General features: G+C 43.5%; 1 protein-coding gene across 5 annotated transcripts in view; it reads right to left on the reverse strand.

The window, feature by feature from the left end:
• STAP1 (signal transducing adaptor family member 1) overlaps positions 1-22,092 on the reverse strand; it is a 164,261-nt gene that overhangs the window by 46,043 nt on the left and 96,126 nt on the right. For all 5 annotated transcript variants that reach the window (XM_029600772.1, XM_029600793.1, XM_029600764.1 and 2 more), the window contains 2 exons: positions 12,662-12,837; positions 2,557-2,685 (listed from right to left, as the gene is read on the reverse strand). In XM_029600772.1, coding sequence (XP_029456632.1) covers positions 2,557-2,685; positions 12,662-12,837 — 305 coding nt within the window. The remainder of the gene's footprint in view (positions 1-2,556; positions 2,686-12,661; positions 12,838-22,092) is intronic.

Consider the following 22,092-nt stretch of genomic DNA (forward strand, 5'->3'; position numbering starts at 1 on the left):
AAGTTAGGATCCACAACGGTCCTGCCACAAATGCTGCTGCTCTCCTGCACATGAGCTGATGCTCCTCCTCCTTCCTGCCCACGCTACTCCAGGGCTGCGCGGGCAGAAAGGAGAAGGAGCACATGGAGTTTTGAAGGATACTTGTTTTCTTTGGGCCGTGGTAAGATGAGCTCCACTATGGCCCTGCTGATCTTCCTGCTGTATGTGGCTGCGAGAAAAGTGTGCAGCCACGTATGCACACAGATTAGAACAGTGGCTGGGACACTGCATAGGAACTGCATGCTTCCCTGCTCAGCCACCAATGGGATGAGGTCCACTGGTGGCCGCATGGGCCTCCTATATCGTCCATCAGTGCCACCCCCATGGCCCTGCACCCAGGGGCGTTGGCCTCCCCGCCCTCTCTCATGTACGCCACTGGTGAAAATCTATGCCCTGGGGTTGAAAGGACTAGTGCTAGAGAAACTGGGACTCAGCCCTGAGATTGAGTGTGTTCCTGCACCAATTTTTCCCTAACACCGAAATAGGGGGCTGTAATGGGGAGATGGGCCCAGGGAGGGATGGGGTGGTGGAATACAAGTATCAGGCTGTTTTGGATATTAATATAACCATGGGGCAAATGTACTTAGGTGAGAGTTAAAACTCTGTGCTGAAATTCAACACACAGTTTCTTCACACAAACTAATTTTTTTTAAAACTCCCAATGATGCAGTAAGCTAATGGTAAGTTAATGAATCAGGAATTAAAAAGTGCACATAAACTGTAAAATGTGCACACAGTACACAGCAAAGTATGATTTATGCGCAGGAAAAATGGTTTATGTGCACACAATGCTTTCTGTGCAGAAAGTCTTTTTGTATGTATAAATCTCATTTTGAGCACATAAAACATGGTTTTTGTACACAAAGCATGTTTCACCTGCATAAAATACTAACAGGTCTTGACCCCACAACTCCCAGCTTCTGCACATAGACTAACACTACCACTGTGCAGGAGGTCGTTCAGCGGCGGTCCGGAACCCCCGCTTAACGACCTCCTGCAGTCGATCTCCTGCCGGCGCCATTTTCCGTACGAAAACGATTCGCGGCAAGAAATCGCTCCCGGAACCCCGCTGGACTCCCAGGAAACTTTTGGCCAGCTTGGGGGGGCCTCCTGACCCCCACAAGGCTTGCCAAAAGTCCAGCGGGGGTCCGGAACGACCTCCTCCGTCGAATCGTTTTTGTCTATGGCCGCCGCCATTTTGCGGTGGCCATTTTGAAAAATGGCGCCGGCTGAAGACAACACGATTCTATTGAGGGGACCGTTCCGGACCGCCGCCGTTCTGGACCACCGCCGGATCCACAGGTAATTTAAAGCATTTGGGGGGGTTCAGGAGGGTGGGGGATTTAATTTAAAGGGTCGGGGTGGGTTTTAGGGGGGTTTAGTGTGCCGGCTCACGATTTTAACGATTTTTCACGATAGTTTACACACCCAAACGGCAACAATACGATTCCCTCCCCCTCCCAGCCGAAATCGATCGTTAAGACGATCGAGGACACAATTCACATCTCTAGTAATAATTAATGCTTTCATTTGCCCGAGATTTCCATGTGAGGACACTAAGCAGCGTGTAGAGTTCTAAACACAATATTTTTTGAGTGCAAAGCTCCTGGCTGTGTTGAGAGTAAAGTTTGTGCAAAAAAGACCCCCAAAAATAAACTGTGTACTTAACTACAGGTAAAACTGTACGCTCTACCAAATGCACCGAATTACATTACGCCCTAATCAGGAAAAGGATCCAGAAAAAGGATCCTGGAGTCACTGTGGTCAATACTGTGCCAGGGGAAGCAGAGATTATGGCAGCAGCACATGCCCATAGCTTACAAGGAGCAGTGGCAGCGAGGCCGGAGAAACAAGATCGCTTCTGCCCCATTTAAACCTGCAGATGGGCTAACGGGGACAGGGGATAGTGCCCTGCTGGAGGGGGAGGGCTTTATTTTGGGGTGACAGCAGGGGGGGAGGTTTTGAGAGGGGAAGGGAGCTGGCTGCTCCTGCAGATTTCTTTATTGTTTAATATTGAGTGTCTATCCCTAATGTTGCCAAATGTTGGTCAGGCCATGGTCCGTGTGGCCCACCCTATTCAGATGCCTATGGCTAAAATAGTGTTTTACTATAGAAGTAGGTCTGAAAAAATATTGCTCATCCAATATGTAAGTCTTATTTAAGCAATCGTTTACTCTGAGCAGAGGCATTCCTGGAGGCTGATACGGAGAGGGATTTAGATTTACACGCATATGTTTCAAAATTGAAGCACGTGAGTACATTTTTCCAAAATATTTTCACACACACTAAACAGCAGCTGTAAGGGCATGCAGATAGATTTGCTGGGATATTTTTCAAAACTGACTTAATGCATGTAAGTCTGCTTTGAAAACTGTCATTTGTGAGTGCATTATGCACAATTTGCACAATGTTACAAAATTACTCCTTTTATGTATAATTTCTGGCAAAGTTTGCATGAAATCCTGCATTAGGGAAAGGTTAGATCTGAATTAGGTAAACATTAGAAACTGAACATACTCCAGGGGTTCCCTGATGGTGACTGAGTAGTTCTGATTATCACCACAAGGCCTCAGAATCAGATTGCCGTTGGATTGGCTAGTTTCCAGTAGGTCTGCGGCCTCTTTCCGTGTTACTTGATAGAAGCACCTGCATGACAAGAGATATGAAAATGGAGGAAAAACATGAACATGCCGGGATGTAATCGCTAAACAAACATGGTACTGGCAAGAAACTAGCAATGCTTGAATGTAAAGTGTCCCCTATACTCATTGAAGCTTGAGCAACTAAAGGGGCCCATACACCTGATCCAGTTGGGACACATAGTCTCCTTGCTTATCTTTGTGCCTAACTAAACTTTAACAAAAATAATGTGCTCCTAATTATACTGGCACTGAAACATCTTCTGCAAGTGAACTAATGGAGTTACCTCAAGCTATGGTCCAGGAGTCTTGTTGAACTTGGCTAGCTAACAGGGTCATTTGTCAAAGTGCTATATGGCGTTTTCGCATGCGAAAGCACCATAACGTTTGGTGCGATGCAAATGAGAAAAAGGGGAGGGAATTTTTCAGTTGTGATAATGCCAAGCTGAGAGAGTGAGAGATTAGCCATAATGCCTTCATGCTAGATAGGTATTTATTTCTCTATGGGAGGCCCACCTAGTAACTCGAGGTGAGGTTTAGATATTAGTGCAGGGGATAGGGGCCACTTTGACATTCAAAGTGAGATGTATGAACAGAACAGTGTTCTCTTGTGAAGATTTGATGACCTTTGGAGTGAGGAAACTCACCCAAAGATGAGATGTGTGCAATGTTCTCTTAACCTAGCTTGATGGACTCATGTTATAAAATCCAGGGTCGGTGCATGCAAGGGGGTGCACAATTGTGCAACTTGCGCATGCCAAGCCACACAGCCTGCCTCCATTCCCTCCGAGGCCACTCCAAAATTTCAGAGCGGCCTCGGAGGGAACCTTCCTTCCGCACCTTCCCCTCCCTTCCCCTATCTAACCCGTCCCCCAGCCCTACCTAGAACCCCCCTTACCTTTGTTGAAGAAGTTACGTGCACCAGCCAACAGCCGGCCTGTGATCCCGGGCACAGCGGCAAATGCCACTGTACCTGGAGGCTAGGCCACACCCCACCCCACCCCCCGGACTGGCCCGGACTGCCCACGCCCTGCACCTTTTTGCAAGCCCGGGACTTCCGCGCGCCGCTGAGCCTATGCAAGATAGGCTCGGCACGCGCAGGGGGAGGTTTTCAAGGGTTGCGCACATATCTTACGTGCACAACCCTTTGAAAATCTACCCCACTGATTCCAGCTTAATATTTCTCAGGCCAGGTATTTAGGTGGTATAAGGCTGAGTCAGTTTCTGTAAATATATTTCTCTTGAGGCTATAGATTTATCTCATTTCCTGCAGTACTGGTATGTAGGGAGATATCCCATGTTTTACTACTGAAAGCACCAAATATGAATCATAATAGCTAAAGACGTATGCAGACAAATATTGACAGACCAAGTCAGTGTCACGGTGAAAGTGACCCAGATGAGAACTTTACACTGAAGGATGCTATCAAGATCTGCCTGTTTGTATGCTCCTGTGTAAATAAAAACCAAGGCGGAGAGACAATGCAGCAGCTAAGCTCATAAGCAGGAGTCATGGACCAGCCAAGGGAGTCCAGAGGTCAGAAGGACCCCCTCCCTTGGAAGAAGGGGGGGGGCAGTTTGAGACAGAGATAAACACTGGCTGTGGCAGTTCTCCCCCCCCCCCCCCGAAGAAATGGGAAGGGGGAAAAAGACCTGCAATGTGACAAAGACCCTCCACCCACCACCTGATTATGCATGAGCTTATGCATATTTATCAGCTGGAAAGTATAAGATGGGGAGGCAAATAAAGAGGGGAGCAAAACCAGAAAAATGACCCCTGAAAGAAAAGGAACCAGAAGAGCAAAAGAGCAAAAGAAGCAGACCAGCACCCCCTTCTATCGAAGAGGGAGAAACTAGGTGTGGCTAGGAGACCAGGTAGAGAAGACAACCTGCTCAGGTTCGGAGAGTTCCACGGAGTCTGAGATGGTGAGTGGTGAGAGCAAGCCCCAGACAGCCTGGCAAGTATCACAACCAGAAGTAAGTCTCCTTCCTGGACTGCTGCCAGTGCCAGTACCAAACCCAGAAAGCAAGTCTTATCCCCTGCCCACATTCTCCAGTCCTCCAGCCGGCGTCTGCTTTGGAGGTGAGCAGAGGGATATCGCCTGAAGTTGGAACCAGGGGGTAAGTAAGTTAGCCATAAGTATTAACATATTAAGCAGGATAAGGTTTATGGCAAGTTTGAAACCGCCCATGGTACAGAACTTTCTTTAGGGAAAACTGAGGCTTAGTGGCCAGGATGTTAGAGACAGGAATTGTTGTTATTTTCTAATGTTAAATCCTGCCAAATCTGATAAATGATTCTATTTCTGAGAACACGTTATCTTTTTCCCGAGGTTAGGATCGTGACATGAAGTGGGAGATGAACTGGAAGTGTCCTGTAGCAGACAGGTCCCTGCAACCCTAAACTTGCTCACAGGTATGATATCACACTACTGCTCTTATGTGTTTTATTTCTTTATTCTAAGCACACTCACTGTTCTGAGTGTTAAACGCTGAGCATTACTCTGTTCTAGTGTTTGATTTTTTTTCCCTAATGTCAACATAATATTCTCACACTGGGGAATGCTGCTGTAAAATAATGCACTCTATACTTTTTTCCCTTTTCAGTACAGCTCTTGCAGTGTAATGTTAGTACTTATTTACCTTACCAGCCACTGGACCAGAAGATTAGGAAAATTGGCCCTTAAACCCAATTTTAGCTTATCAGAGGCCTTGTCACAGAATTCTGAAGCTGTCTGTTTGAACCATGAATCTTATTACCATATAGTAAGTGTTGTCTCAGGAGATAAACCCCTCTCTTGGACTTTAATTTCTCCTGTTCCTCTTGATACTGAGAAACAGAACTATGACAGATATATACACAGTGGTATTACTTATGTGAACTTAAATTCACTTCACAATCACGTTCCTCAGGCTCAGGCAGTACATGAATTTACTATCGCAGCTATAATTATTATTCTTATCAAATTAACTGACTCTATTCTCTTACCTGGAGTTCACTGTAACAATGAAAATACGTTGACATTCACACATACAAACTCATACAACCTATATATAGTGTTTGGGTAATTGCCAGGTTCTTGTGACTTGGATTGGCCACTGTTGGAAACAGGATGCTGGGCTTGATGGACCCTTGGTCTGACCCAGTATGGCAATTTCTTATGTTCTTATATAGTGTGTGCCTTCCTCTCTGTGCTTTATACTATTCTCCAAAGTGGCTGAGCAGGCTCTGGTAGAGCTGGGACATACAAAACCCTTCTACTAATCTCTCTCTTAACTGTCACTCTGAGGGTTCTTACTGCAACATCTGTCTTGTCAGGTTTGCATGAAGCACTTGGGTTACCGTGGATACGGTACACTGACAGTTTTCAGCAGCTCCTTTCTTCCAGCATGGGCTATGACAGCCCCAATCAGCTGCCATCTTTTACTGAAAGCTGGGGATGTGAAGCCTGGAACTTTATACTATGATAGCCAATTTTACCATAAATTTTAATTTTAAAGTATTTTCCTATCTATTAAATATAACAAAAAAATGTTATTCTCCCCCCCTTCTTTATCTTAACCACTGGGCTACACTCAGAAGTAAAGACCCAGAGTTGGGTACCCATGGAAATCTGTGAGATTGTACATGCATTCAATCAAATATTACTTAAAATGACAAACTAAAAAAAACCTAAAACCTTTTCTTCAAGACTAGAGGGATTTGTTTTTTTTTTTTTGGTCTATGCTGTCTTATTTTCCTTAGCACTTATGGGGTTGACTCATTCAAATTTGTTTTGGCTTCTGCAGAATGAATAGTGATAAAAAAAACCCAAAAACTTGAATAGCAACTATTGTGAAAGCAAATATTCAGGAGATTCATTGAAAACAAAAAATATTTGCCATGACTTGGAAGATATTCAGAGAGCACAGAAGGAAGAGTTACTGCGGATGCTCTATTTACTCTCTCCACTCCACCCACAGACCTATCTATAAGCACTCATATACGGACACACCTTTTATTCATCTCTGACATCCCTCAGAACTGAATACATTTATGCCTACTAGAGGCTGGCAGAATTCCAGCCCAGAACACTGCTGTTGCCATTTGACTCCCATTGTTCTACTAGGGCTAATTTTGGCATTTTTAAACATTTTTTTTAAACTTGGAGAAAAATAGGAAACCTAACTGGAATAAAACTTCTTAGTTCAATCTATCAAGTATTGCCTTACAATTTTTAGCAGCCTGTTGCTCTTTTTAAATGCTGGGCAATGTTCTCTATGCAAAATCCACTTTTAAAGAGCCAGTGGCCCTTTTTTACTGCTTGGAATTGGAGCACTCACCTTTTACAAACTGCTTTGACTTATCCTGATCCCTACATTATCCATGCAAAATTTACACTGTCTCTCTTATCCTATTCTAGACCTCTTATATTTTTTTCAGACCTATTTATGCTTTCTCATGCAGTTACGGCAGTTAGCATAGCTGGGTTTTAAAAAGGTTTGGACAAGTTCCTGGAGAGGACGTCAATAAACTGTTATTAACCAAATAAACTTAAGAAATAGCCACTACATATCATTGTGCAATAGCAGCATGGGTTTATTTACTGTTTGGGAGCTTGCTAAATACTTGTGACCTGGATTGGCCACTGTGGGAAATAAGATACTAGGCTTGATGGACCCTCAATCTGATCCAGTATGGTAATATATTCTTGCATACTTTCTACATGCATGCTATGCTTTTTACACACATCAGATTCTCAACTTTTTTTTATGTTTAAACTGATTATTAAAAGAAGCACATAACAAACATCTGACATACACTGATTCCTTATTCAACTTCTTTTTTTTAGTGTATTAGACAACAATGGATTCAGACACGTCCAAGAATTTGTAATACATGTAGAGATCCTACCAGATCTCTACTAGAAACAAGAAGAAATATTCTATTGTTATGGGGTAATAAATAGGTGGTTAATGTGAGTTGGAAGCTCCCCTCATATGTAAGCTTAGAATGGTGTGCTCTTATAATGTATAAACCCCTGCCACCATCTTAAGGCATGGAAGTTTTAGTTGACCCTTCCAGGGGCAACATGTCCATAGCTGTTCCCTGGTTTTACTTATTTTTAAGGAGGAAGACTTCTGGGTCTCTAGGAGTGAGACTTGGGTTCAGAGAGCCTTTGCTCAGTTAGTGATCATGTTTTGGAACCCTTTTTGTTCCTTGAGATGGGAGGGTTTTTTTGTCTCTGCTCAACTCATACTTTGATTTCACTTTTTGCATCTATTGTTTTCTGACATGCATGAGTACTCAACCAAAGGCTCAGTGTATGTAAACTAAAGGTGTTTCTCAGCCGGAGAACATGGGTGGACTGTGAGTAGTTCTGGGGAAGGAGTGGGTTCTCATCCATTCCAGGCAGAAGGAATGAGAAATAGAGGTGAAAAGAGGAGACAGTTTGGATCTGTCCCTAAGTTCATTACTATGTGCTGGAGATGACGGGAGAAGCAGAGTAAGATGGGAACCCAGCAGGTATCATCAGTGGAGAGGGAGTAAGAGAAGAACTTCAGGATACGTGTGAATTATTTAGACTGCATCTGTGATATCATCAGTTTGACTAAAAGGACTGTTCCCTATCAATTGGGAGGGAGTTTATCAACTACCAAAACTGATTGTAAATGAGAAGGAATGGAACTTATAAATTGGAATTTAATGGAGCCAGCAATATATTCTGCTTGACCGAAGGAAGGTCACAAATCTATTAAACAGAATTAAATTTGTAACAAGCCCACCTCCCCGCTTCCTCCTTTCTTTTTTTCTGTGGATAACACGGTCATCCTCCCAGTCCCTTCTTCAATTCCTCTCTCCTTCTCTACACATATCCAAAACTCTGCTAAAATGTGCCATTTCTTTTTCTGTAACATTACCAAAATCCAGTCCTTCCTTTCTGAAGACACTATCAGAACTCTTATCCACTCTCTCATCTCCTCCTGCTTAGACTATGCAGCCTGCTTCTCACATATCTCCCTGCGAGCCATCTCTCTCCACTGCAATTTATCCTAAATTCAGCTGTATGACTTATCTTTCTCCAAAGTCACAACACCCATATAAACCCCTCTTTTGAAGTCACTGCATTGGCTCCCTATCTATTCCCACATACAGATCATGCTCCTCTTACTCACCCACAAGAGCCTTCACTCTGCAGCACCTCACTACCTCTCCTCCCTTATCTCTTTACACCTTTCCTCATGCACTCCACTCATCAGGCAAGTCACTCCTATCTCTGCCCTTCCCCTCTACCGCCAATTCCCGACTCCGTGCTTTCAATTTGGCTGTACCATGTGCTTAGAATAGTCTTCCTGAGCTGGTGCGTCATCTTCCCTCTCTTGCCTTGTTCAAATTCCATCAAAAAGCCCACATTTTTTAGACTGCTTTTAAATCTTAAGCCTGATTGTTCGCTTTCAGCCTTATTAACTCATTTCAACCATTGTCCTACTATATGAAACTCCCCAGGTATTTTTGTGTTGATTAGATCTGTTGTGCAGAACTGTCTCTTATATGTTTCTATAGCGCTGTGTACGATAGGGAGAACTACAGAAATGTTAAGTAGTAATAGAAGTAGTAGAAACATCGTATTTGAAACAATTAAAACTGTAAAGATCTTTCATCACTTTCACCATTCATCAGTAAACGTTATGTTGGAAACCATTTAATGCTTCCAGCATGATTACTACTGCTGTGATTATCAATGCTGTTTACAACTGACTTTAACTTGGGTTTACCAAATGCAACATGCAAGGCCTAGAAGAGAATTTTTCCCCTCCGCTCAGGGAATCATGGACACTCAGATGAAATAACAGCTTGGGGAGACAGAACTTTAAAAGACTGTGTTTGAGGTGTGGTTCCGGGGGCCAATGCTCCCTCTAAGGAGTGACCAGTTGTGTGCAAATTGTTTTTTCATGTGAGCAACAATTATTCTTTTTTAAAATCAATTTTTGAGCACCAGTATTAGCATGGTATTTCTGTATATAGCACAAAGAAAAAATTATGCGAGCAAGCATGTAAGACCTGTGAGTAACAGTCCAAGATGTACATACCCCAACCCATAAAGGCTCATGATCTTTAATGGGTTGGGGTATGTGTTGTTTTCATGTAGTATGTTATGTGCTTCTCCTGTGTTATGTTTTTTTTTTTACAGGAGAAGTACATAACATGCTCTGAAGGCTGAGAATGCCTGTGTTGTATGGAAGAGATGAGAGAATTCAGCTAAAACTGGACCTGCTTGTGTAGAGACACCCTTGGGGTCTCCACTAGATGTTCCTGGTCCCAGTCCTTGGGTAGTCAGCTGCAAAGAACAAACCATTCAGTACAGCATCTCCCCCAGAGTTTGTCCCAAATTGGATGTCCCTTAGGCACAAGGTAGTAGTGTAAGGTTTAGGGGCCACATTTACATGCAGAGTGAGATGTACGAACAGAACAGTACACTGTTGTGAAGATTTGATGTCCTTTGGAGGGAGGAAATTCACACAAAGATGAGATTTGTACAATGTTCTCTCAATCTAGCTTGATGTTACTCACAGGGTCATTTATCAAATAGCGTTATGGTAGAAGCGAGATTTGCGCACCCATGTGTGTGCCCACTTAAAATTTGGTGCACATGTGCGTGCGGCCAGGCTATTTTACAACATGCGCACATATACGCTGCAAGTGATAAAATAGCTGCATCCCTGGTGAGGGCTGATGTACGTGCACAAATGTGTGCCCATATGTGTGCCCATATGTGCTGGTTTGAAAGCTACCATCCCTGCATTTTTATTTTGAGAGCGGAGCCTTAATATGCCACACACACACACTCTTTTCAAAATGCCATTAATCCTGCCAAAATTGTCAAAAAAGCATGACAGTTTCCCAAGCTAGCAACAGTATAAGCTATTTATCTTTTTCACGTGTTAAAAAAAAACCCAGTAGAGATGGAATCTGAAAAGTGAATAAACAAACAAGGTCTATGTGTATGGACCATAATATATGTATACAGATATACACACCCATAAAAGCTGTCAAAAAAATCACACAGACACACACATTAAGATATAGAAACATATTGTGTCCTTGAACTGATTTTATTGCTCCTGGTGTTACTCCTCTACCAACCCCCATGTTCTCTATATGGGGCCTGGGAGGGGGGGAGAGAATGTTTATTCCATGTTACTGTTTGCTGACATTTGAGTGCATATACTTTGTTCAATAAAGATTAAATTTAAAAAAATATATACCATATATTCATGTAAGTAGCTTCTACTCTCGCAAATACTATTTCATAAACATCAAAAGTATGTGCGTATTATTTTATATAAATTTATATTTTGGTTTCTTATACTGCTATTTTTTTTTTTGCAGGCTCTATCAGTCCATTTGATCAACATTGTTTGTTATTCTCTTACAACCATTCTTGATGTACAGCTTTTCTCTTTGATACAGAACTCTAGGGTATAAGAACATGCCTTTGGCATACCTGTGGGTAAATTTGCTAGTTATGTACTCTGCTGCCATTTGAGAGACCTTCATTTTGTTTGGATAGCCATAGACTTTACTGAGTTTTGTATGAGGATACCTACAAATCTTTGTTTTTTTCCTGTGATAATACTTATTCTCAGGGGACAATATTCAGCCGTTGAGAAGCTCAGCTAGTTAGCCAGATAAACTTATCTGGCTAACTAGCAGGGTATATTCAGTGAAGTGGTTGCACTCATGAATATGTCCAGCTATCTTAAAGTTAGCCAGATAAGTTTATCCAGATAATTTTAGGACAGGTCAATGGCGCAACCAGAGTTAGCTGGATAAGTTAACCGGCTAGCTCCAAATAGCAGAGTTAGGCAGTTAACTTATCTGCTAACTCCTGCTCCTCCCCAAAACACCTCCTGCCCACCCCAAGAATGCCCCTGACTTATCCACCTAGAATTTAGCTGGATAATTCTCTAAATATGCTGGTTATCCCTCTAAATGGATTTTGAATATCGTCCTCTTCATTTATGTCACTCACATCTCAGGAACTGCTTTATATGCTGTTAATTAATTTAGTTTATTATTATTAGGTTTGATTAATAACCTTTCTTACAATAAATCAAAACAATGTGTAATACAAATAATAAAAGTTAAAGTAAAAAGGTTGCAAAATTAGAATAAATAAGCAACAAATAAAAATACAATTCAATAAATAAAACTGAAAAATAAGTTCCCAACAAAATGAAAATATCTAAAAAGGCATGCACATCATAGACAGAGTGAAAAGAATAAAAAATTTAAAACAGCAAAGGTTGCACACTAGGGATGTGAATTTGTTGCTCCATTCATTTCATTCATTTTGGCAGTGCGCACATATCTCACAAACAGAAGGTAGGTGCCCATAACAGATGGTATGCGTGCGTGTAGGTTCATGAGATACAAAACTAATGAAATGAATGGAGCAATGAATGCACATCCATATTGTACACTGTCAAGTACAATTAAAGAAATCATTATTGCCATACCTTTATTAACTGCTAAACACATCTACTAATTATTTAGTATGTTTTGAGATTCTTAGTTCCATTGCTAACCTGTTCTATTCCTAATGAGTTGGGGATATATTGTAAATGGGTCCACTTGAGCACAGAAATGCATACTTATGTTCCAATGCCTTTGCAATTCAAAGACTTGTTGTAAGTGAGCAAATACCATTTTTTGCCGAAGACAGAAAATCCTCAGTGAATAGACCCTGTGTGTTTTTTTTCTGTTACTGTGAGTAAATAGTCAAGAAATATCACCATTTACAATCACTGGATGGGACAGGAATAGAAAAGAATATGCATAGCAATCTGGAAGATGAAGCAAAAAACTAATTCTCTCCTTTTGCAATTTATTTGATTTGAAAACATACATAAAAGCATAAGCAGTGAATGTAATGTAACAAAGGGCAGGAACATGCATTTCTAATTTTGGTTTAAGTTAAGATGACTCAGCTTGGACTTACGATGGCATGCCACTGATCACATCAATGTAGTCGTCACTTGGTGGATCCTCTTTCTTAGTTGTACAGAATGGTTGCACCTCTGGACAAGAAGCCCTTCTTACTATTTCTTGATCCAGGGTATCTTTCATTTTAATGGTTTGTCCAGGAAGTAGTGACAGCCTGCGTGGAACTGAGAGCTGAAATGTAATAAGCAACACTTGCAAAAACAATTCAGAGATAAAGGGGAACAATGTGGTGGAAGTGTTGTGCAAAGTTTGTAGCCTGTACTGCTGTCCTGAGAGCCATCTTTCACATGGCCATGGTCACTGGGCCATCAAACTGGAAAATCCCTCTCTCCTCCCACACTTTTCCCTTCCCTTGACCAAAAAAAAATCAGCAGATACAACAAATTCTATGTTCACTCTTTGGAGACACTCTCGTAGGCTTGTTTGAAACTCACGTCCCAAAGAAATGTTCTCTGATAGATTCAACAGAGTAGATGTATGCAGCCACCAACACAGCACTCAGAAACATCTTCAAACATTTTCAACAGTTATTTTCTCCTATCTATGGTAAGTAGCTCTATATTTTATATACATAATATGGGGTAGATTTTTTAAAAAATATGAGCGCGTGTCCGTGTCACATGGACACGCGATTTTATAATATGCGTGCGCGCACCTTATCAAATCGAGGGCAGTGCACGCAAGGGGGGATCGAATTTGGCAACTTTTGCGCGGCGACATATCGGGGCCTTCCCAGTTCCCTCCCAGTCCACTCTAATTAAGGAGCGGACTGGGAGGGAACTTTCCTACCCCCTACCCTAACCTCCCTTCCCCTTTCCCTCTCCTCCCCACCCTCTAAACCCCCCCCTTTTGTTTTTTGTTTTTTGTTTTTTTTAACCTTTTATTTCGCAAGTTACTTCAGGGCCTGACCTGAAGTAACTTGCGTGCGCCAGCAGAGCGAGGAATGGCGCTGTCCCGGCCCGCCCCTCCCCGCTCCAGGCCCACGTAAAGGCTGGATTTTATGCGGGGGGGGGGGGGGGGGATTTAAAATCCATTCGTTTGTGCGCACTATAGCCAGATTTCAGGTTGTCTACGTTGAAATGATATTTCAACAAACATTACCCGAGGTTCTCTTTTTGGACCAGTCAAAGCTGGGAGAGCCACAGCTAAGGTAAACATTACATGCTGTAAGGCCTTCTCTTTTCATTCCTGCATACCAGTATTAATTGCGGCAACAGAGATTGCCAGGTAAGGGAGTCATATATCTGGCCCTTTATAGACAAGATGGAGTGCAGTCTGAGGGAAATGCCGGCTTGAAAAGCACAAGACTGCCTACAATTGTGCCAAAAGGATTCCAGGGTTTTATGTGCAGTCATGAACTAACCCATATCAGCTCCAGAGGATAAGCAATAAATAGAAGAATGGATATGAGGTGGATGTTGGCAGACTTACTTAGCTGCTAAATAAGAATAAATATTGGAGAAAAAAATAAATATAAAGAGAAACCACAGGTTTATCAAAACATATCAGTTTGTTGTAAAGAACAGAATAACTCCAAATACGTCAAGCCAGTGAAAGTAGTTGAAAAACGCAAACCATAAAGACAATACTTTCACTATAAGGTAAATAATTTCAATCCCTGCAATTATCTGTGCCAGATCTACCAACTATTCGTGATATGGAGGAAAAAGACCTCAGAGTAATAGGAAGCCTAGTTAAAGAACTTAAGTACTTGCTACAGTCATTCCAATCATCAGTCAAAAAACCTCCCCCCTCCTTTTATTCAAAAATTCCAAAAAAAGTTTTTTAGGGATAATTTTTTCTATATAGAAAACTTGACTTAACTCATGACAATGTCCATTCCAGTCCACAGATTCCGCTTAAATTGCTGATGTTGGCCAGCGTTTCTCCGACAAGGCTTCATCGGGGCATAATTATATTGAGGAATCCAGCAATATCTTATTTCATAGCTCATTGCTCTCACTCCGATTCAAAGAAACAAGAACGCTGGCACATATAATTATGCCCTGATGAAGCCTTGTCGGCGAAACGCTGAAACATCACTTTAAAAAAAAAAAAGGATAGAAAAATCCTAAGTTACAGAACTTTGACTGAAAAAGTTTGAGAGAGAGATTTGTGAGAGAAGGGTACTGAATAACAGTCCTAGGAAGAAAACATATTCTCACCCTGACTAACAAAAGGAGTCAGAAGCCTTTGGATACCTAGTTCTCAGACCACCAGGCCCAGCGCGACCGGGTGTGCATAATGTGCATTTGCATGTGGTGGCACACCCAGGGGGAGGGGGCGGCGGGCCGGTGGCAGCAGGAGAGGCCGCAGGGCTACCGGCGGAGCTTAACTTAGTGGTGGCTGAAGAAAGAGAGAGAGGCCACAGGCTGAAGAAGGAGAGAAGCGCATGTTTTTATTTGTATGTGTGCATGCCTGTGCACAACTTCCGCTCCTCCCCCCCCCCAAGGAGGGAGGCTGGTGGGAGCTCATCCCACCACAACCCAAAGTCAACAGGAAGATGCAGACCCAGAGGCAGAGTTGGGTCCCCCCCAGGAGGGTGGGAACCCCAGCATCAGACCGGAGGCAGAATCTAGACCTGAAGAGGACCAGACCTGTCAGCAGAGTGGAAGTAGCACAGAGGAGATGGCAGTGGTTTAGACACAATGGGCTCTCCCCGAGACCAGCACTGCCCACCAACCCAGTTGCATCTTTTCATATGGGTGAGTCTTGGAAAAAAAAGGGGGTGGGATAGTAATACTTGATTGTGGGAACACAAGAGGTCCCTCCTTTTCTATAGGGTGGTATACTGTGGGGACCAAGAACCCCAAATAGTCAAATATTAAATGTTCTTGCTATCTTGTAGAAATGTATATAGCTGCATGGCCTGAGACTACTAACCATGAGTAGATAAGTCTGCTGTTTGTTATCCTATTAGCAATGTACATAGTCATATAGAAATGTATAATGTTTAATAAACCTGTTTATATTTGTACACACTGTTAGCCTTGTTCACAGTCCCATTTATTTTCCTGGGGTGAAGGGAGGGAAATCCCACCCACTAACACCTTCTTCTCCAGGTGGAGGCACCAGGCACCCAGAACCCGAGGACCGACGGAGTCTGCCCTAGGGGGGCTCCTGCCGGGTCAGTCCCGGACCCAGGAGCATTCCGCGAGGTAAGCGGGTCAAGGGGGCATTACAGAGACATCAAGATTTCATTCCCAGTAAGCAGGTGTTTGACATAGAAAGTTTAGCAGCAGCATTTTCAGATGTGAGCAGAAGGAGACTGCTAGAACATCAATGAAAACCACTTGACAAACATCCTCACCATCCCTCCACAGCTTTTACAGTCTTGCACCCTCCCTTACCTGTCCCCATCTTTGCTCGCATTCCCACCATCTCCACCTTTTCAACTGCCCGTTTCATATCACCATTGTCCTTCCCAGTCCTGTTTCCCTCTATCTCCAACTCTTATCTTCTTCCCAGTTCTCCCATTCTCCTTTTTTCTCTCACTCATCAGCCTATTTCTCCTTGTCTTTCACCCATTTCCCAACTTCCCCTTTCTCTATATTCATTCTTCATTTCCTTTCCTTTGCTTTTCATCCCTTTACCAGTCCCAGCAACTTCCCTGCTGCTCACATTTCCTTCTGCCTCCATTTCCCCTTTCTTTCCCCTCTTTAGCTCCCTCCCCTCCAGTGGCATGCGATCAGGGCCTTCAAGAGATTCACTGAATCCCTGGCCATAATTTTTTTTTTTAGCAGAGTCATCACCACTGCCTGGGGTGCAGCTCTTTGCTCCTTTTTACCAGGTGGCGCTGCAGGGCCAATGGAAGCTGGCAAAGCATGAAGGGGCCAATAGCAAGCAGCCGAGCAGCATGGGGGTGCAGCCAATAGGATAAGCATTTCCAGGCCCATTACCAATGATGTCGGCTTAGATACCATAGTGTTGCCAACCTTGCTTATTTCCCACAAGTTTGGGCTTTCTTTTCTAATGATTCACCTTTTTTAATTTTTTGCGGATCAGTTCTTATTGGGGGTTTTTCCTTCCATTTGTGCCTTTTTTGGGCTTGGTGGGCGGGACTCTTGCCCTGCTGTTGTTGTGATTGGCTGCTGCTGCCGATGAGGCCTGTCCATAGCAGGCCCACACAAAATTATTGCAGCAGCATAGCCAGCCAGAGCTGCAAAGCTCTCCGGAGCATGTGGGGCAGACCCTGCACAGCAAGCAACAGCATTGGGTGACCAAGGAGGCTTTTATGCAGCACAGCAGAACTGAACGCTGAAGAGAGTGTAGCACTCAGCTGGCCTCAGTCAAAGAGAAGAGGTATCAGGAGGGGTGGAATGAGTGTGCGATGTGCATGGAGGGGATAGGGAGGAGGGAATGAGTGTGAGGGGGGCCATGGATGTACTTGGAGGGGGTGAGGAGGGGGGAATAAGTGTGAGGGGCTGGTGTTTTTTTGAATTGTTCTACACTATTTTTTATTTCATTTAATTGTTTTTTTATTTCTTCTCCCTGCAGAAGATCACCTTTGTAAGAAAGCCTGTCCATACCTGCTGACTACAGGTAACAAATAATGTGACATGGATACCTGTAATGGTATTTGGTTTTTTTATTTGTTCTACACCATTTTGATTTCATCTAATTTTGTTTGTTTTTTTCCCTCATGTGATTTTGGACTTGTTTTTCCAGAAAATAGCCATTGTTCTTTTATGACAACCTGGCAAGCCTGGGTAGTACAACACAGGGCAGAAGGCGGGCGAGTACTTTTGTCTGAAGCAAGAATCCCACGTGCTTTGCTACCTAATGCAGGGCTTCCCTTCAGGCCATGCTGGTTCTGTCATGCGGCCCATGCAGAACATAAGGCTGAGGCAAAAGAAGATGCAGCACCACAGCAATAGCGGGGCCAGCGTAAGGATCTCCCAGGCCCCTCTGGAACATTGGTCTCTTAAAGAGACTGGAGCAGAAGTTCAGACTGCTCACTGTGGGGGACTTGGGGAAGAGGGGGGAGGGATGTTCAGAGTGAGATTGCTGGGGAAGGAATTGTGGTGGGGGGAGATTTGAGAGTGAGATTGCTGGGGACTTGGGAAGAAGGAGAGAAGAGGTTATAAGTAAGAGTCTGCAGACTCTGGCAGGGCTGAGAGAGAATGAGACTGCTGAGGAATCTGAGGGGCTGACAGAGTGAGAGTGCTGGGGTCATGGGGCTGAGAAGGAGTTTGGGGACTCGGGGGGCCCTGAGAGAGTGAGAGTGCTGGGGATTCTGGAGGGATGGGCAAGGAATAGGGGATTGAGAGTGAGAATGCTAGGTAGCTGAGGGTTTGAGAGATTACAGGGAACATGGTGGGGCTCGGAGGATGAGCTATAGCTGCTGCTTCTGAGTAGAGGATGAGAAGTGAGAATAATTTGATTTTCTCAGTTATTTTGAGAAATGTGCCTCTCTGAATATTTCTATATGGTATATAGGAGGAAATACATTTCTGTTTGTATTTCTCTGGTGCATTGCAGTCAGAGTCTGGCTTCTTGGGGTTTCCAGGCAGTTTACCCGTGTTTCTGTTTCTAATTTGTGGTCATTCATTCTGTATTTGATGAAGGTCAGTCTGTCTGTTGCATGTGGGACAAGGCGATGTATTCTTCTAGCTGTTTCTGCATCTCCTAGTAGGAGCATCTTGATGTAAGGAGTAGAGCAAAGATTCTCAAACATTCATGACTACTGTACCCCTTTCAAGAGTTTTAAATGTATTCTGAATCCCTAGGGTCACAAAAATTCAAAATTCACAGCAAATAAAACCCGTTTTCTGACTTCTCTCACCCAAAATAAATACACGCACAGCAGCATTTCACCTGGCTCCCCCTACTTGACAAGCTTCCATTCGCTCTCTTTTACTCCTTCCCCAGGCAGATGGAGGGGAGAGGGGAAAGGAAGGTGATTATGCCAGGGGGAGGGGTGAGATGTAAGACAATTATGCCAGAGGCTGGTTGAGAAGAAAAGATGATTGTACCAAGGGATGCATTTACTGAATCCCTTGCTGTGAACGTCACCGCACACCACTGCTCCCTCCAGATTTAACTCCTTTCTCATCTTCTCCACAGTGCCCAGCCCTTTTCCACTCTCTCCAGTCCCCTTCCCAGCTTTCCAGGTCCTTCACACCATCTCTCAACAACTCCCTCCTATCCTTCACCCCATCCCTCATCTCTTATTCCCATCTCACATCCCCAGCCCCATCTCACAGTCCCACTCATATCCCCCCACCCAACCAATTGCTGTCCCAACTGTTTCCATCCCATCAAATCTTATGTCCCTGCTTTCATAAGTACCCATCATCCCCCAATCACGAGAATCTCTCCTGTGCCTCCCAGTTTGAGTTCCCACCCACCCAAGTCCCCCACTAAATTCTCTTGTCCATTATCTCCCTCTGCCAGAGCTTCAAAGCTGCTGCTCCTGCTTCCCCAGCCCTCCTTCTCTCCCTCCCTTCAACCTGGCCCTAGCTGGCAGGAAAGCAATATTAGTGGCATGGCACTTCTAACCTGCTCTTCCTGTGAACCGCAAGGGAGGGAAAAGTACTGGCAGAACAGCTTTTTCAGCTGCATGGGGAGATCTCCTGGTGGCAGGAAGAACAGGTTAGAAGTGCAAAGTCATCAGCACTGCTCTCTCTTTGCTGAGTGGGTCTGAACCGCAGAAAGGAGACATGAGGGAATATGAACAAAGCAGGGCATTAGTTAGTTTTTCAGCTCAGTGGACTGCATAACAGGTGCGTGGGCCATGGCATCTTTACTGTTTGGTCCTATATCCTGGTATGAACGCCTCTTTGCCTCTCGATTTTGTACTGCGCACTAATTTTGTATATAGTTATTGTTATTGTTCAATTACTTAACATATACCCATGGCATCTAATCATGGATGTTTGTTTTATGTAAGGGCTCCTCCCAAACATTATTTATACGTTGCCTAGTTCACTATATTATCTGTTTTATGTAAGGGCTCTGCCCAATGGTTTGTGTTCACTGTAAACCGATGCGATGTGCAAACGGTCATCGGTATAAAAGAAACGTTAAATAAATAAATAAAATAAATAACCACCAGAAGCAGGGGGGACAGAACATGACTGGAGGTAGTAAATCTTTCTCTTTGTACTAACCCCAGATTTTTTCCATCCTAGGCACAGCTTTGTGTGCCTATTCTGAAATGTAAACGTGGTGGCAGCACCACGAGCCTTCATTTGCATTTACCTGGGATTGCCCTACTCTTATACAATCCCTATTGCCCCACACTAGCCCAGATGTCAAAGGAACAGTCCTTGACGAGAGGCCACAGACTGTGTCTCTCTTCAGGAAACCCATATGCCTGCACCCTGCGTCCGTACGTCTGGCTACTAAGTGTTACCACAAATCTACGGCTGAGATTTTCTCCACCTGGGACCTGCAAATGCTGCCTCCATAGCATCCTCAGCCCTAGCCAGCCCAAGAGGTGGAGGATGGGTTTAAGAACTGAACAAAGGTTTTCTGCATTGTTACGAGTTATACTGGGCACAATTTTGGCTGCATTGCAGAAAATGGCAACATTGGCTGAATCCACAGCAGTTTGCAGCCAGCCCGCAGCATTTCGCAAGCTGTCTGCAAATCAGACTTATGGCAAATGTTGCCCTTTCTGTCTATTTTACTAATCATTTTAACATTAAACTATATGATATAACTTTTTCTGTATATTTATCCATCAAGTTGAAAATCGTTCAATGCTCTGGTTTGGTTTTGCTGCAGATTTCTGTGTACACACACCCAATATTGTTGCACTGTTTAAATATATATTTTTTTTAACAAAGAAGAGGAAACAATTCTAATAGCCTAAGCTGCTACTTCAGTCAGTTGTAACCATTAACCAGAGCCATCGTGAAGAATAAGAAAATGAAGTTAATATAGTTAGGCCAATGATGCTCAACCAGAAACTCAGGAGTCACATGCAAACAAATGTTTAACCAATAACAATAGAATGGAGTGAGAGCTAAAATTCTAACAGGCTGGTGCAGGTGGCTGAGCATTAGAATGTGCGTTTGACTTCAGCCCCCGGTTTTAGCGCTCTTTTTAAAAGATTTTTGAACTCCTGGAAACGGGAGTGGTGCAGCAAGATTGGAGAAGAGCGATTGTGGTCCCGCTTCACAATGGTGGGAGCAGAGAGGAGGCTGGAAACTATAGGCCAGTTAGCCTTATCTCAGTGATGGAAAAATTAAAGGAGACTCTGCTGAAGGAGAGGACAGTGAACTATCTAAAATCTGGTGGGTTGCTGGACCCTAGGCAGCATGCATTCACCAGGGGAAGGTCCTGTCAGACAAATCTGATTGACTTTTTTTGGTTGGGTGACTAGAGAATTGGATTGAGGAAGAGCCCTTGCTGTGATCTACTTGGATTTCAGCAAAGCTTTTGATTCAGTCCTACACAGGAGGCTTGTGAATAAAACGAGAAGCTTGGGAGGGAGTGCCAAGGTGGTGGCGTGGATTACAAATTGGTTGACTGACAGGAGACAGTGTGTAATAGTAATCTGAAGAGGAAACAGTATTAAGTGGAATGCTCCTGGGATCAGTTTTGAGTCCGGCTCTGTTCAACATCTGTGTGAGCATCACTGAGGAAGGGATAGAAGGTAACGTTTGTCTATTTGCAGATAATATTAAGATCTGCAACAGAGTGGAAACACCTGAAGAAGCAGAGAGAATGAAAAGTGATTTAAGAAAGCTTGAAGAGTGGTTGAACATTTGGCAGCTGGGATTCAATGCCAAGAAATGCAGAGTCGTGCATCTGGGGTGCGGCAATCCAAAAGAGCTCTATGGGGTGAAAAACTAATGTGCACGGAATGGGAGAAGGACTTTGGGGTGATAGTGTATGGCGATCTGAAGGTGGCAAAGCAATATGACAAGGCAACAGCTAAAGCCAGAAGAATGCCCGGGCTGCATAAAGAGAGGAATAACCAGCAAGGAAAAAGAAGTGATAATGCCCCTGTACAGGTTTTTGGTAAAGTCTTATTTGGAGTACTGTGTTCAGTTCTGGAACCTGTATCTAAAAAAAGATAGAGATAGGATAGAGGCAGTCCAGAGAAGGGCGACCAAAATGGGTGGGGTCCATATCGGAAGACTTATGAGGACAGGCTGAAGGATCTGTATATGTATACCCTGGAAGAGCTACAGGGGAGATGTGATACAGACCTTCAGATACCTGAAAGTGATGCACGAACTTCAAACCTTTTCTGTTGGAAAGGAAATAATAGAACTATTAATGATGTACGAAATGAAGCTCCATGGAGAACAATGCAGATCCAATGTCAGGAAATATTTCTTTATGGAAAGGGTGGTAGATGCCTGGAATGCCCTTGAAGTGGTGGTGAGGATGAAAACAGTAAATGAATTCAAAAGGGCTTGGGATAAACACTGTGGATCCTAGGGATTAGAGGTTGGAAATGAAGAAAAA

The sequence above is a fragment of the Rhinatrema bivittatum genome, chromosome 1 (assembly GCF_901001135.1).
Source record: "Rhinatrema bivittatum chromosome 1, aRhiBiv1.1, whole genome shotgun sequence".
NCBI lineage: Eukaryota > Metazoa > Chordata > Amphibia > Gymnophiona > Rhinatrematidae > Rhinatrema > Rhinatrema bivittatum.